Raw genomic sequence first — 15,912 nt, 5'->3', positions numbered from 1 at the left:
TAAATTTGTTGTTAGGTGTCATTGCACTTGAAACTATAGTGGGCCACCACACAGGCAATTTGTTATAGTGGTTGTATAATGCGTCTTAAGCAATTGTTTTATTAATCTGTTATCAAATGTGTGAAATTGTCTTAAAGGTGAACTATGCACATGTCATATCATATATGCCACCTCACATTTGTGATTTTTAAAGTGTTATTGCTGGCATTATTTTTGTGATTGCGAATGATTATATCTTAACACTTATTCTTCGGACATTCAGAAATAAAGACGTAAACTTTAATCGTCTCCTGTCCTATTTTCAGGTCATTACATCAGAAATTAAAAATATCACCAAAAACTCGGTGATAGTAACATGACTCAGAGGTTAAATTTATGTTTATTGGGTCATGCATGGCTGTTTCATGCATGCGAGGACTGAGAATGTGTCTTCAAACATGGCAACACAAAGGCTGCTCACGTATACGGTTATACGAGTCATCTTAAATGAAGTATATGGAGATAACAATAAGTATTCCAGCTCAGAATACAAATCAGAAGCAGAGCAAACATGGACCTCTGAACATCACATGGGGGATCGGGTGCCAAGTAGGAGTGAGCATCCCTTACCAACCGAATTTACAAATCGAGAAACAAAAGATTACAGATAATAAAAGCAGTGCATTCTCAACTGTGTTTCCTAACCACCAACAATCTGCTACTCATTACTAACTAAAGTGTTAACTTTGGCTTAGATATTTATCTTTGAAAACTATGAATAACCATTATGCTTTCAATATTCCAAGGGGTACAGGTTGATGCATTAATTTTAACTTAGTAAACTTAATGAAGTTCTTAAAAACCGGTTTAGGAGGAAAGTGTAACTTGAAGGTCATCTTTCAGAGTGATAGCATTTACGATCAAGTCTTCATGACAGAAAAAAAACATGTGGAAAGACGTCATCTAAATAACTGGGAATAATCTCAAGCTAACATTACGTGACCCTGAATTATTCGGATGTTTCTGCATATGGTGATCTAACACTCCTAAAGGAAATCAAGCAAACATTCTCAATAAACAAACAAATAGATATTTGGATGTGGCGGATATTAATTTCTTATCTTCGCAATAAAATGTAATCTTGTTCTCCATCTGAACCCTGAACCTCGTATTGGCCCCCGATAACCACGTTGTTTACGTATCAAAACCTAGCTCCCGGCAATATGGCGGCTACGTGGCGGCCATTGGTCGCATTCTCTTTTACAATGACGACCATGTCCGCGGGGAATTTGATAGTCTGGTATTAACCGGGTACAGCCGATCTCTTACAGTATTTCAATTAGTTGTTCGAGGTGTTGTGAAGTCACATTCTTGAAGCAGACTTGCTTCACTCTCATCTTCTATATATATTTCAAAATATTCAAAGAAATTCCCAGAATAGGCAACAATGTGTTACCAAGAGTTTACTGGCGATTGATTCTAATTTTTTTTCTGGATAACACAATATTGTTAATTATAAACAGATTGAAGATGTTTTACCAGCACGTGGTTGTAATTTTGTCTGTGTGTCTGTGCGTTGTTACAGCGGTACCTGTCGGTTTGTTGCCACCTATACAGAACGCTGCCCCGGATCCAGGTAAGAATGCGTCACTCAGGTGTAGCACAGGTGTAAATATACCTGTTATTTGCCCATATTTATGTTTGTTTGTTTGTTGTTGTTAAACGTCCCTCTCGAGAATTTTTCACTCATCATGTAGAGGCGCCACCATTTGCTGGTTGAGAGATGCATTTTTTTCCTATACTCGGCACTCAGGGCCATTGAGCAGTGCCAACACCTACTACGGGACCTTGGTTTTTACAGTCTCATCCGAAGTGCCGGTCTCCACGTCCCACAGTGGGATTCGAACCCGCGAAATAAGGATTGACTCCTTACACCGCAAACACTCTAACCACTGCGCCAAACGGGCGACGCCCATATTTATCCTGATTCTAAAAAAACTCATTTAATATATTATTTTATTTCAATGTAATGAATTCAAGGATTCTTTGTACGAAATCTGTGAGTCTTACTGATGTTTTGCAAATCTAAAGATAAGAAAAACTGCTAGAATAGGTCAATATCCGAATGTTCGCGCCATTCCTAACTGTTCTTTTTGCTTCTCTTTTGACGAAAGAATCTGTGTACCAATACATCGTAAATTTCAGTTAATTTAACTTCCATTCATAAATCCAGTATGGATGTGACGATATCAGGATGGGGGGGGGGGGGTTTCTACATTTTACGGAACCGCTTTTTCTCTGACAAAATATATATGTACCGAATAATAATCGTACATGAAGACCAGACCTGGCTCCATGACCAAAAACTGAGAACGAATTTAACTCAAAAATTCAAATCAATACTTTTGAAATGCATAATGTAGTTGAATTTAAACATTATATGTATACAAATCTGGTAAACTCAAAGCACGTGTTAAATGAAATCCAAATATTCGAAAATCAAAATTTAAACTTGAGTGTATTCTCACTTTATGGTTCTGAGGCCGAATATTTGTCCACAACATAATTTGAAAATTCTTTAATATGCATACATTATTATTATTCCTGAAATTCCAAATAAACCAATTTTTTCCAGAATTTACAAGTATATGCATATGGGGTTAATTTACTATCTTGTTTGTTGTCCCATGTGAATATTTTCACTTTGTTATGAAGGCCCTGACACCTGTCAAATAATTCTGGAATATTTGACAATTTGAGGGATTAAAGCGGTACTTTCAAAGCACAAAATACAATGAGATCTATCATTTGTGATTGATTATCAATTACAGCTATTGATAAATTTGTAGATCTAGGGAGAATCAGATATAATATATACGACATAAGTACATTTTTATACCTTTATATATTATGATAAGTAGAATTGTATCTTGTAAATTATGTATTTAATTCGGTCTACATTTTTATTTCTAGTTTAGAAAGGCGAGTGAAATTTTTATCGATTGATACCCAAAGTACAAATTTAGTTAACATCTAATATGAGTTACAGTTTTAGAGGGAGTGTAGGTCCGAGTTCTTATGCTCCGACCAGTGGAATGTAGACTTCGATAATAGATTGTAATTTTGCCACCTGGGGCTAGATACTTTGATCTACAAATGGTGAATATATATGTCTCTCATTCCAATAATCGCTTTATTATCAATTTCTTATAGTTATCAAAACCCATGGTTGCCGTATAATGTAATATTCGGGTTAAAATTAAACTTGAATTGAGAAGGCTCTAAACATATTTAAAAAATACTTATTGCAGGGACTTTGAGAAACATATCAAAGATGGGTATGCATTAAATGAATAAGTAAATTTTTAACGACTATACTTAATTCGAAATCATCTTTGCTATACCTTCTTAAAAAAATATACGTGCACTATATATATCAAAATAGTTCATTTTGATAAAAATCTAATTAATTAATTATTAGTAACTTTTCGGTGTGCAGTTTTTCGAGCATGCCTAAATAAGACACTCTTTTGGATACTTTAGATATGGTAAATACGGATTTAATTATGATATATTTTACAGCTTTCATGGATTAAATCTATTTTGCGTTAACGTAAAAAGTAAAATTTTGAAAATTTTGAGAGCGGGAAAATCCCTTAAATTTTCCTCAAAATATTTTTTTAATGTATAATTTAATTTATCTCCTTCTTAAATCCGAGAAAGAGGTTCTGAAATATGATAAGCAATAAAAACCTCTCTCCATATAAAGAAGTCCTGTCACCCACCTATCCCTTTTTTGACAATGTAAGTTCGATCATTTATATCTCAACTGCAAGCATTTTGAAGATCCTCAACTCCATTATTATAATTGTCATAATGAGTATCTACGTTGTATTTCGTTTCGGAAATAGGAAGGGAAATTCTGCAATTCCGTAAAATGATTTTTTGGATGGTATCTTTTAACAGTTTCATCGGAGATTTTTTAATTCAGCATTGGATTATCAGATTCAGTAATTCTTAATAGTTGCATAATTTAAAAGAAATTATAGCTATTGTTGCCTTTCTTATTGAATATCTGACATGCATGTAGTTTAACTTTTCATAGCTTTAGCTGATATTTCCCAAAAATTTCGATTTAAAGGAGGTGAGCAGGATGCAAAAAGGTCCTAAAATAATTGGAACTTTTAAATTAAACAAGGAATAATACAGTTATTTTGAAAAGCACGTTGCGTACGTGTCCTTTAACAATGAAACGAATAAAAGCTTAAAGAGGCTGGGGGTGGCAGCCATTTTCAGACTATTTCGATCTCCTTTAAAAGAAGAGCTCCATATAAAGATATACAAAAATGATCAAATTTTAAAACTAAAATGTATGAATTTTTTCTTTGCTAAATGATAGTTGACAGCTTAAGATACTGTATCTAAAAAAATAAGTTAAATCTGGTGGTTAATTTGTGATTAATTTGTTGACCCTCCAGCCTCCTTAAAGTTTATATATTCATATGTATTGCTACAGGTCGAGATAACGGTTATTATAATATTTTCTTATTATAGGTCGACTGGCGGGAGTAATACCGAGTACGGACCCCTCCGGTGTCTACAGATGGCTGCTCCAGCTCTTCACTCAGCGATCCTTCATTACGTGGCTGGTTTGTACTCGCATCGTATTAACTCTTTAAAAGATATGCATAGATCCATTTGTATGGCATTGGTTAAGATGATCAGTATATTTAGGACAATTTTAGAATTTTTTTTTTTAAATTTAAAATATATCAAAAATTTAAAGAAATCATGGCAACATATTTAATGTCCAGTTGGTTGGGTATTTATAACGCTATAAAATGCTTTAATTTAATTGTTCGCACGATTTTGCCGCTGTTTTACTTTATTTCATGCTTTTATGATCTGTGTACCAAAACAGTGAAGGGTCGTTTTATGTTTTAGGGGCGGACCCGTGGTGTAAACTTTCAGCCTATGGTGAGGCCTTTTAGCGGTGAGTAGAGATCAATCTTTATTTAATCGGGTGTTTATCTTTCGGTCCTCTCCTTACCTGTATATTTTATTGTCTTGTTTACATCTTAAGTTAAACACGGTGTTTTATGGGTTTTAGTTTACGCCAATTTACCGAAATAACAAAATATTTTCCCCATGAATAAGTACATAAAAATTGTAGCTTGTAAAATGTAACTACAGTTTTGCACTTTTTGTAGTACACATGGGCATGTGTAACTTGTATCATAAAATGTTTTGTTTGACGTGTGGTTTTATTTCTACTCAGGTGGCACCAGCGACCTTTCCCTAGGGGGTACCAGGGACCCTGCCCTAACAGCAAGGCCTGAAGACGGCGACCCTCGAGTGTCCGGGTTAAATGTAGTCCGTGATTACATTCCTTCTGCCTCCCCTCCCCAGACCAGCACCGCCGCCCAACCAACCGTCCAGAGAGACTTCCAGGCAAATGATCTCATAATCCCCCAGACCGCGGAACCCAGCAAAGGGACGGGCATACAGATCCCCGTCTTGTCGCTGAAAGAATCCGGGGGACTTATGGGTGATTCCCCCGCTCCCTCCCCCGCCACCTTACCGGGAGACCTGGTGATCATTAGAGACCACCTAAAGAAAAACACCACTGTGGAGTCAGGCTCTGTCACAACTAAGCAGTTTCATTCCAGGCTGTCCGAGTCTTTAAAACCAATGACAGAAGAAGTCATTAGTACGGAGCAGAAAGAAACACACACAGGTGCACAAAAAACGACCTCCAACAACCCTGAAAACTTAAGGGTGGAGCGTGACCGGGAATCACGTGATCTGAGCCAATCTACCGATCAAGTCACCATTCCCCTTAATACGGAAAGTCAGGGCGTGTCAGTGGATAATAATAGTGTCCCTGACCTTTCTATTCAGAGAGATCGTTCAGAGAGTACCGGCTCCAACACCCTCCCGCCAGATCTTGTGGTTATTAGGGACAGTGTATCAGACGAGGATAGCGGCCATATTGTCACTACTCGGGGAGTAACCGCGCCCGGGGTGGCCTTCTCGACACAACCGGTCGGGAATGGCATCATAATATTACTGCCAAGCGGCGGGAAGAAATCGACATGAAACAGTTCTTGCAATTTCAATAGTTGACAAAGCAGCTTTAGACTGTATATGGATTTTTCGGGGCGTTTGGTGAAAAACAGCAAAATAATGGCCGCTAGTGAGATACTAAGGTGTTCATTGAACATATGTACATATATGGATATTTTCCTGAACAATCACGTAAAATTAAGACACATATTATCTGTACCTAAAATATTTATCTACAAGAGAACAGTTTCGTCATGCGCCAGACTATATTTTGTTTCATTTTTAAATATATGTCTCAACTACATGTATTAGGTTATCTTCATATTTATCAGTTTCTTTTGAGTGTTTGTAGATTGCAGAGAGAAGTGCAAGATAGAAAAAAAATTCCTTAGAAACACTCTTTTGTCGTTTAATGTTATATTTTTTTTTATCTTAAGTGCCAAATTAAAATCGTATTTATTTCATATTTTTCTATATTTTTTGTTTTAGTGAATGTAAATAAATTAACGTTGTACAGTTCTCATTATGACTTGTCTTCGTTTTAACGAGATACAAAGATCATGTAGCCTAAAAACAATGTACGTACCAGGGAGGAAGCACCTTTTCTGAAAGGGAGCCAGAAAAAAATCATACCTAAGAAGAAAAATTCACAAACTTTGACAATAATGTATTGGGGGACAGCCTTTCGATGAACATTTTTCAATAGGGAGGTCCTGAAGCTACGTTCCTGTGTATAGTTTATTCTTAGTCTAAGTAAATTTACCGATTTTTCTGTTCTTCTTGCTAATGCCTAAATTTTTGACATGTTAAATAAATAAAACTTGTAAAACTTGCTACGAAACATCCTTAGGTTAAAGGAAATCAATCTTTTTTATCATGTGAATAGACGTTTTAAAAAATTCCTAGAATAAAGAACCGAAGCGTAAACTAACTCAGGTGAGTGTTCTGACCCATAGGCCTTATATTTGTTATATCTTAAACTTATGCTTGACAAAATTAAATTTCGTATTGAGCCTTCATCAACAAACTAAAAAAAAAAAAGAAAGAAAGACTTGCATATACATGACCGTGCAATCACCGTAAAGCTAAAATGAGCCGTTTAAAGGGGGACAGGGGTTTCCATTTCGCACAACATAGTAAAATGAAGTGTACATGTATTTACTGTTTTAAAGAAATTTTTCACTTAATGGAAAAAAAATTAACAAGATTAAGAAATTACAGGTTGAAAAATTACAACATTTTAAAACAATCATTAGAATTGAGAAATAAAAGGTCCACGTCGGTGTAACATTTAGGGAATAAATTTCTATACGTCTATTGTATATATAATTCATTGTTCTCTTTTATTTTGTTTTTTTTAATGATGGATTGTATTGCATGACCCATATGGGTGCATTATGCAATAAAGAGAATTATATATATAACTGATTTTTAAAATAATTTTTCAACTGATAAGTAGATTGACGTCGTCATAGTATGATAATGTGAAGCTCTTACAGAAGGGGTAATAAAAATGTTATAAAAGAAAAATTAATAAATATATGCTTTTGACATTTAAAACATAAAAAAATTGAGAATCTCTCCAAAATTGTTTTTATTTTTGTATAAATCCTTTGTATCCATCATATTTTTTAGTGCCCGGCCTCTATAAAAACAGGAAAATTCGTTAATTTTTGCATTTTGAGATGCCCCCTCCGGAAACGACGGTAGAGTTTTGTGTTTCTTACATATAATATGATGTACATATATAGTATTACTCATCATATATTACAGATTGAGCAAAAAGTCTATTGTAGTTTAATTTATTTTTTTTTATAATTTGCTTTAAAGTGCGAAAAATTGGCACTTTCCTATACAATCCTATAGTAAATGTACGTGTATTTTGAGACGGCTCCTTAAAAATACCTGGAAGGTAGATTTTCCTAAAACTTGGCATGTACACTGAAGCCAATGTAAGTTATATATGGTATAAAATAAAGAGTTTCTCTATTGTAGTTTTCACACAATAAAACTCCAGTCGGCTCCCTTAATTCATTTCAATGCATATCGGCAAGGGAGCTTATTTTTGGGCATCTGATCCCACTTGGATCAATTTGGTTTGCCCCGTGCAACTAAATTCATTTTGTTTATTTGCTTTATATAGTTGATCACTGTTCAATGAGCGAACAAGGGCCGGGAGCCTATAATAGCTTTCAGTACTAGTACCTTAAAATTAATTTAAATTTGGACTAGGCATTTTGATAAAATTCCTATTACTAGTATTGAAAGGCTTAAAAATATGAAAACAAAACTTTTTGTGGAAAATTTTCTCGGCAAATTAAAATTAACATGTAGGTAAGAAATGCTCTTTTCTCGGGTATTAAACCCAAACGATAACAAGAGGTCCATGGGCCCTAAAGCTCACCTTAGTAAAAATGTAAAACTTTCTTCTTGTTCTTTATCAGCAGATTTTCTATTTCATTCCTTCATTGTAAAACTTTGCTGAATGAATCCCCATCCTACACCGTGGGCCGGGTCATACTCTGAACAAACTTGAATCTATACTACCTGGAATGCTTTCATATAAATATGACATCATGACTGTCCTGTTCTTGAAAAGATTTTCAAGGATTTTTCATTGTGACCCGACCCCATCCTACCCCCCCCTCCCCCGAAGGTCATGAATGGTTTCAGATGATGATTAACAGTGACTTTGCTTTTCCTGGGAAAAGATTTCTCAAATGTGCTTTTCCAATGTGTTTGTCAATCTTTGATTGCTCGTTGTGGACCCACTCTTACCATCAAGGGTAAGGATTTGAACCTCTTGATTCTACACTATTCTACACTACCTGAGTATGCTTCTGTTTAACGAGTGGTTGTGGTTTTGTTGTTCTTGAGAAGAAGAAGGTCATTTTCCGGTACATATCCAGATTTAACCTAAATGGTCCCACCTGTCTCGGGGGAGGGGCAATTTGAACAAAACTGAATTTACACGACATGAGGATGCTTCCATGAAAATATGACTTATCATGATTGCTGTTTCTTGGAGGAAAATTTAAGATTTTTTCCTTTGTTTTCCTAATATTATGTCTTGATTACCCACTTTGGTCACAGCCTGACTGGGGGGTCAAAACAAAATTGAATCTATAGTATTTGAGGTTGCCTAAATATAAAAATGAATCATCATGACTGCTTTTCTTAAGAAGCGGAAACTTTTTAAAGATTTCCCACTCAGGTAAAAGTTGTTTTTTTTTTTTAACTCAAAGTGGTCCCATTATGGACAAACATGAATTTACATGTATATATTATGTCAAGAATCTTTCGTTTAAGTTTCAGCTGACCTATAGTGAGAAAGTGCCGTGTAACAGCAGATGCTGACACAAAAAAGGTCCCTCATATGGTATAGGTATAGGTATTAATTTGCAGTTTAGGCTCATAGGAAGCAATTTCGGGGGCAGCCATGTATTTTGAGAAGGGGCACTATACATACCGGTATCAACTACCAAGAAATCATTGACAAGCAAAAAGGGGGTAATCAGATGTTTTATTGAGGGGACACGAGCATTTACATGTATACAGTAGCTATGATATCTATATAGATACTATATAGCTAGATATCGGCAAAATTACCCCCGGTTATTAGTCAAACGGCCTTGCAGTTTGCTTCTGGCAAAAGGTGGCCATGGTTGCGTTTCAATATAGGCCTATGAGTGAAAAATTCTCGAAAGGGAACGAAAAAGACGAACAAATGAACAAACGAAGAAACAACAGACAACAGCTCCGAATCAAATAGCAGAAACAGTTTAATTAAAGTCAATATTAACTTTAGAAACGTGGGGATATTTATGTTAAAAATCGGTGAAAATTTGAATATCCTTCTTCTTCTTCTTCTTCCGGTAGGGAGTTGAACTCTATACAGAGTGTTTAATCTCGTCTTATTATTTTGTTTATTCATTTATTTCCAAATTATGATTATTGTATTTTTATTTAATATTTATTTACTATGTAAACCAGAAATTTCCCGGAGTTATCATTCTTGACCTGCAGCTGTACAAATGACGTCATACAATGGCGGCCGCTGAATGGAGGGAAGATAAACACTCAAAACAGAAGGTTTTTGTGAATCGCCAGTAATTTATTGGTGAGTGTAATGGTACAAAACAAGTTATAAGCGTACTAAATACATCTATTTAGCAATTGTTATCTAATATATTTTGAAAAGGGACCAAAAGTTTCATGAAATTGTATTGAATGGCGTGTGAACCCATTGTTTTCTTTTTCATTTTTGAAATGTCCAGTGTGAACAGACATGTCAGTATAAAATAAGTCTGTTGTTTGTTATTTGATGTCCTCTAATCGATGCCTTTTTAACAATGAATGGCGGAACGTTGACAGTGTTAGCATTGCTTCTCTATTATCATGTCTATGTTGTTTATTGCAGTTGAGTCAACCCCCCAAAATTAGACACCTGTTGCAGGTTACTACTTGTGCTATCATTCTTTTGATTTTTATGTTTTTATTTATTTTTTACATATAAAAAACAATTTAATTTTCTGAAATACATTTAACCTGTACATTCTGCTCATACATGTTAAGGTTAAAATAACTTTTTAGAACATTAAGTAAAACTAGATATAAAAGGTGAAATGTTTTACGGTATTACTTACTTGCTACTTAGTTTTCTTTGGGCTTGGAGTATATTGCATTATTTCCTATCTAGCTTGTAACACGAGCTTTGATTGGTTACAAAGTCGGGTGTAAATATCCGTGCACCCGACTTGAGCCGGGTGTAAATAAAACGTGACGTCACAATGCATACATTCTCTATAATAAAAACCAAATAACAGATTGAGACAAACGCTAGATGTTTACAAAGTATTTTTATGATCACAGAGGAAATAAATTCGTTATCCAGGTCCAATCAAGGGTGTACGGGGATTTACCCCGGGTTGTATTCCATACACCCTTCGGCCTTCGGCCTCAGGGTGTATGGAATAAAACCCGGGGTAAATCCCCGTACACCCTTGATTGAACCTGGATAACTAATATTATTATCATTGCTGAGGATGACCAACTGTGACAGCATAGGTATTTTATTTTATTTCTGCTAGATAGTAGATAATGATGTGGATGGGTCGATTGTTGTCAACAACTGATTGTCAATCATTAGGACTAGGAGCTTTTTCGTGCTACTTAATCTGTTTCAAAATAAATGTTGTCGACATCACTGACAAAAAATATAATTGTCCTACTTAAATTTATTACCAAATCCAAGTTCAAAAAGTTTTAAATTAGTGATGAATGTTTGAAATATTGAAAGTATTCATGCTATAATAATGATATGTTTACTTCCATGATTTGAAAATCATGAAAATAGGGCCAGGCTAATGACAGAAAATGAACAAAGTTATAAGGGTTAACTTGGACCAGGAAATCATTTTTAGAACAGAAGATCAGTAATCATCAATTATGCCCAGCTGATTATTACTGATAATCCATTCTGAATTTTTTTGTTTCTGACTTCCCATTACTTTATACTGCTAGATCTCCGACTACTATCTCTGACTTTCTTTCATGGTTTGGGATATATAGAATGTTGGTGATCTTTATAGCTCAATGGTTAGAGTAGAGCAAGTAGATAGTCACACAGGGATCTCATGCTTGATTCCTATTCAAGGTTTAAATCTTCTTTCATGTTTTGCTTTAATGTGCTAACAAATGACCACCTCTGGACTTGCAGCCAGGTGAAAATCCAGCTTGGGTCTACGATTCTTGGTAGTGTATTGTCCATGGCAAAGACAGTAGTCTAAAAGAGGAAGGACTTTAGTTGTTTTAGCTATATATGGAAATTTGCTTGTGTAGCTTAGTGGTAAGAGCACCTGACTAGTAATGCAGGGACCCTGGCTTCATTTTCCAGTCCCAGCGATTAATTTCTTCCTCTCCTGATACAATTTCTGTAAACAACTAGAGGTACTGCAGAGCTGTGGAAAACCTTTTCAGATAGCCAGTCATTTGGACCGGCAAGAAAACAAAATAAGCCTGTTTGCAGTGATTTTTGTCGTTCGAAATAGTAAGTCGCAAAATGAAAAAAAAAGCATAACATTTATTCACTTCATTACACATTTATTTACTTAGTAATCATACAACATTCAGTCTCAATTTCCAAGTCCTCTTCCGTTTTTGTTTTATTTTGCATTTATAACAATACTAGCTTTCACCTTTTTTGGGCAGGTGACAATGCTAATTCAGCATAGTGAACATATTTTTTTAACATTTATGCATTTTAGAATTATATTAACCTAGAAAATGGTCTTAAAAAAATTGCAAAATATTTGTGCATCAATAATAAAGATATCAACACAATCAATGAAAATATGAAATCCGAGACAGTCAGATGTACTAGGTTTACTGCTCCCCCACCCCCCCTCCCCGTGTTTGAATTCTTTTTGTCGAAATTTTTCTTATTTAGCTCTTTTTTATCTTTTTCTTTAATATGTTTTCTACCTAATTCTGACTTAGTTGTAAATTTAATAGGTCACGAGAACCATGCTAGGGTTTCATTTACAGCCTCGATCTCGTTTAAAGAAATGGTATTATGCAATCGCATATAAGGTACGGTAATAAGATGGGAATTGCACCGATGATGAATGGAAAAACAAAAAACTTTAGCCAAAAAAGGGGCCCGTCATTTGGACCGACATTGATAGCATTTTTAACGGTCACATGAATTTTTTGTCAGATTTGCCGGTATAACCGACAGTTTTTCACAACTCTGGTATTGTGAGCAATAAGCTCACTAAATGATTACCCCCACCTCCCATATGAATATAATGGCAGTGTCCATGTTTTGCTATGGGAAACCCAGAAAATGTGTTGGATCAAAAAGTAAAATAGGAGGTGTACAATGGCAATATGTAATCAAGATTCTTTGAAAGTTTCATCAAATTTCATTCAGTGGTATGAGAAGAGTTGCAGATAAGAGATGGATACCTCAAAGTGTAACAGACGGTTGGACGGATGGACGGACATACCGATTACTATATACCCTCCCACTTTTCAGGCGGGGGTATATTAAACATGGCCAATCCATTACCAGATCCTTTCCAGCATTTTGATCAGATATGGCTGCTGTATGTAATAATACTGTTTGCTAATTAAATGTTAAATGTTAGACAAAACAAACTAGTCCAGATTAGCCAAAGTGACAAATCCAGCTCATTTTTGGAATAATTGTCTAAAAATACAACAGTGACAATGTACAGCCAGTATGCCAACAATAAAATTTTTGAGCAAGAGTACTGTAAACCAACTTTTATTCACATGCAAGAAATTTTCATGAGTCTCACGAGAGCCTGGTCATCAGGAATATTTCTCGCCGCTAACTGGTCCTTAAAGTCTTTGTGTCTATTAACAACAGACTCCAAAACGACTTGATCGTGAAATTTAATCGTTGCAAACTAGTTTACCCCTGGTAATTCCTGAATTAAAGTCATTGCGAATAAAAGTTGGTTTACAGTACAATTTGTAACCTTGGGCTAGATCATAATAAATGCAGCTCTGGGCAAATTTTGACATGTTTCTTCATATGATTTGAAAACGAGCTGAAGTCAAACTGTAGTTTTGAGTTTGTATAAGTCCGGACTCTGTTGATGGTAAGCAGATAAGTATGCATATATATCAGAATGACAATTGACCATCATTAACAATAAAGATTATACGAGTCAGATAGCATATTGCATCAACCTTTGTTCAATCAATTTATGCTAAGATGTCAATATTGGAGATGCATGTATAGGAGTTTATGTAAAGCTTAATACAGTTAAATGTGTATGATGTGATGCAGCATAATTGTGAACTGTGTGTATTCTGTTCTTTAGAGACTGTTCTGTGTAGTCTAATTGTTATCGACCATTTCTTGTCGGTGGCAGGCGCTTTGGTTTTTCTTCTTCACTATCAGATCAGTGTTACACTGTGACAGTTCTGCAGGTTTATGCACTTGTAGAATTAACACAGAGTTTAATGCTGGTATTGATTACTCCTCAGGTGCTTACAGAGAATCAATGGAAGCTCAGACTGAGTAAGTGTTAGCTGGAGAACAATCAATGTCAGACTCCAGTGTTACAGACCTGGGTTCCACTGTCTGTAGGTAAAACCAGGGACAACATTGTTCTGTGTGAAATATCCAATGCAGAATCTTTACATATTCTGATTTTTATAAGCTCACAGGTATTAGAGAGGTGTGGAAGTGTTAAACAGTTACTTAGCAAATGATATGACATATATGACTTGTGTAGATAAATTTTCTCTTTAGAGAAATTGATGTTCAGGTGAAGGCTATGTGGCGAAGCATTTTGAAATGAACCATTACTTTTTAAAAAAAATTTCAAAGTGTGTTGAAATTTGCACATGCAAAATCATAGCACACTGAAAAAAATTTCAAAGTGCGTTGTAAAAAAAGTTTGTAACACATGCATTGTATATTATATATACACTTCTCTAACAAGAATAGTTTGTGTATATTATAATTATGATGTTATTTGAAATGTAAATGAAATGTATATATTTTGTTTTGTTTCGAAGAAACTACTTAATCAAAAATGTAAATGAGGGACTTGTATAACCACTATAGTTCAACATGCCATGATTTTACCAGGTACTAGCAATTATATGCCTATATGCATATTTCTTCACCATTAGTGATAAATGATAATGTTTGCCTGCTTTGAATTATGCTTAAAGTATTTATATGGTTAATGTTTATTTTTAAAAATAAAATCTTTTTGAAGTAGATTTTAATTAATTTTGACATGAATATATATTTATAAATAACATGCATTAAAGGAGCATGTTAGTTGATATAATTTATTATGAAGACTAGGAGTGACTTCATTTGGCACCAAATGATGAAAAAATTTAACACATACTTTTATATTTACAAAATACAAGCTGACCAATAACCCCCATAATCTCAACCAAGAAATTGCCCCCAAATCAGATTTAAGTGATTTTATATCTTCATATTGCATTTACCGTATAATCCCTATTAACTGCCCCTGCCCCTATAAGTGCCCCCATAGGTATTTTTCAATTGTCAGGAAATAAGGGCCCCCTGTACAGTGATTATAATCATCTAGAATCGTATTAGTAAGTCTGCCAAAATTTGAAGAAACTGAAAATGAAACCTGTCTATAATCCAATTTCTCGGTGGAAAATGAATCATTTAGCTTAATTTGGCTTGATTATCTTCACTTAAAGTAAAGACAGGGTTTGACATTAAGGCACGTCCAACAGACCGAGTCTAGTAAAAGATGGGTCCGGTCGGGTAAAATGTCTGTGTACTAGACTGACTGGACATGTAAGAAAAATAAGGAGTAAATATGACAAGAGCCAATTTTGGCCCCCTAAAAATCAACATTTTAGAATGACATTCAGATATGTTTTATTAATATTTATTTTGTAGAAGAGATTATATTCGAAATATTTCCAATATATTTTTCACATTTATATGCACTCACTAGCTGTAAATGACATGAGAAATAAGGCTATATTTGCTATTTAACAAAAAAGGCAAAAATATTCCTTTTTCCTGATGTTTTTTTTCTTATGGGAAACATAGAGCGCAGTGTAGAACATACATAATTTTTCTGTCAATAATTAGTATTGCAGAGCTGCCAACCCTTACGATTTTGGCTTAAGGCGTACGAAATCAGGGTCTAAAATACGCCTTACGACTTCTCTCTATATTCTTCCGATTTCAGTTTTTCTCCTTCAAAGTTTATAATTTCGGTAATTTCATAGCTGGCAGTCTATATTTTTATACCCCCGCAAACGAAGTTTAGGGGGGTATATTGGAATCACCATGTCCGTCTGTCTGTAGACAAGATTTTG

General features: G+C 34.8%; 2 protein-coding genes across 2 annotated transcripts in view; both read left to right on the top strand.

The window, feature by feature from the left end:
- The first annotated feature begins 437 nt into the window (after window positions 1–437).
- On the top strand, window positions 438–6,398 carry LOC134246968 (uncharacterized). Its single transcript, XM_062729314.1, has 5 exons — window positions 438–581; window positions 1,276–1,615; window positions 4,534–4,628; window positions 4,924–4,972; window positions 5,258–6,398. The coding sequence occupies exons 1-5, from the start codon at window positions 438–440 to the stop codon at window positions 6,076–6,078; spliced, it is 1,449 nt and encodes a 482-aa protein (XP_062585298.1). The 3' UTR covers window positions 6,079–6,398.
- Window positions 6,399–10,050: 3,652 nt separating this feature from the next.
- The window catches only part of LOC134246996 (adenomatous polyposis coli protein-like), a 39,247-nt gene continuing 33,385 nt past the window's right edge, over window positions 10,051–15,912 (top strand). The window contains exon 1 of the mRNA XM_062729346.1: window positions 10,051–10,171. The gene's annotated coding sequence lies outside the window, so the exon portion shown is untranslated. The remainder of the gene's footprint in view (window positions 10,172–15,912) is intronic.

This window comes from Saccostrea cucullata, unplaced genomic scaffold (genome assembly GCF_032062105.1).
Source record: "Saccostrea cucullata isolate Sc308-1 unplaced genomic scaffold, CSIRO_AGI_Scuc_v1 ctg20, whole genome shotgun sequence".
Classification (NCBI taxonomy): domain Eukaryota; kingdom Metazoa; phylum Mollusca; class Bivalvia; order Ostreida; family Ostreidae; genus Saccostrea; species Saccostrea cuccullata.
This window is presented reverse-complemented; position numbering and strand designations above follow the sequence as displayed.

What these genes read in the sequence shown, in the direction of transcription:
- LOC134246968 (XM_062729314.1), top strand. Translation starts at nt 438, where the DNA reads ATGGCAACACAAAGGCTGCTCACGTATACGGTTATACGAGTCATCTTA. An exon ending in AACATCACATGGGGGATCGG is followed by an intron (nt 582 to 1,275) that starts GTGCCAAGTAGG and finishes GGAATTTGATAG; the next exon opens with TCTGGTATTAACCGGGTACA. An exon ending in GATCCTTCATTACGTGGCTG is followed by an intron (nt 4,629 to 4,923) that starts GTTTGTACTCGC and finishes TTTATGTTTTAG; the next exon opens with GGGCGGACCCGTGGTGTAAA.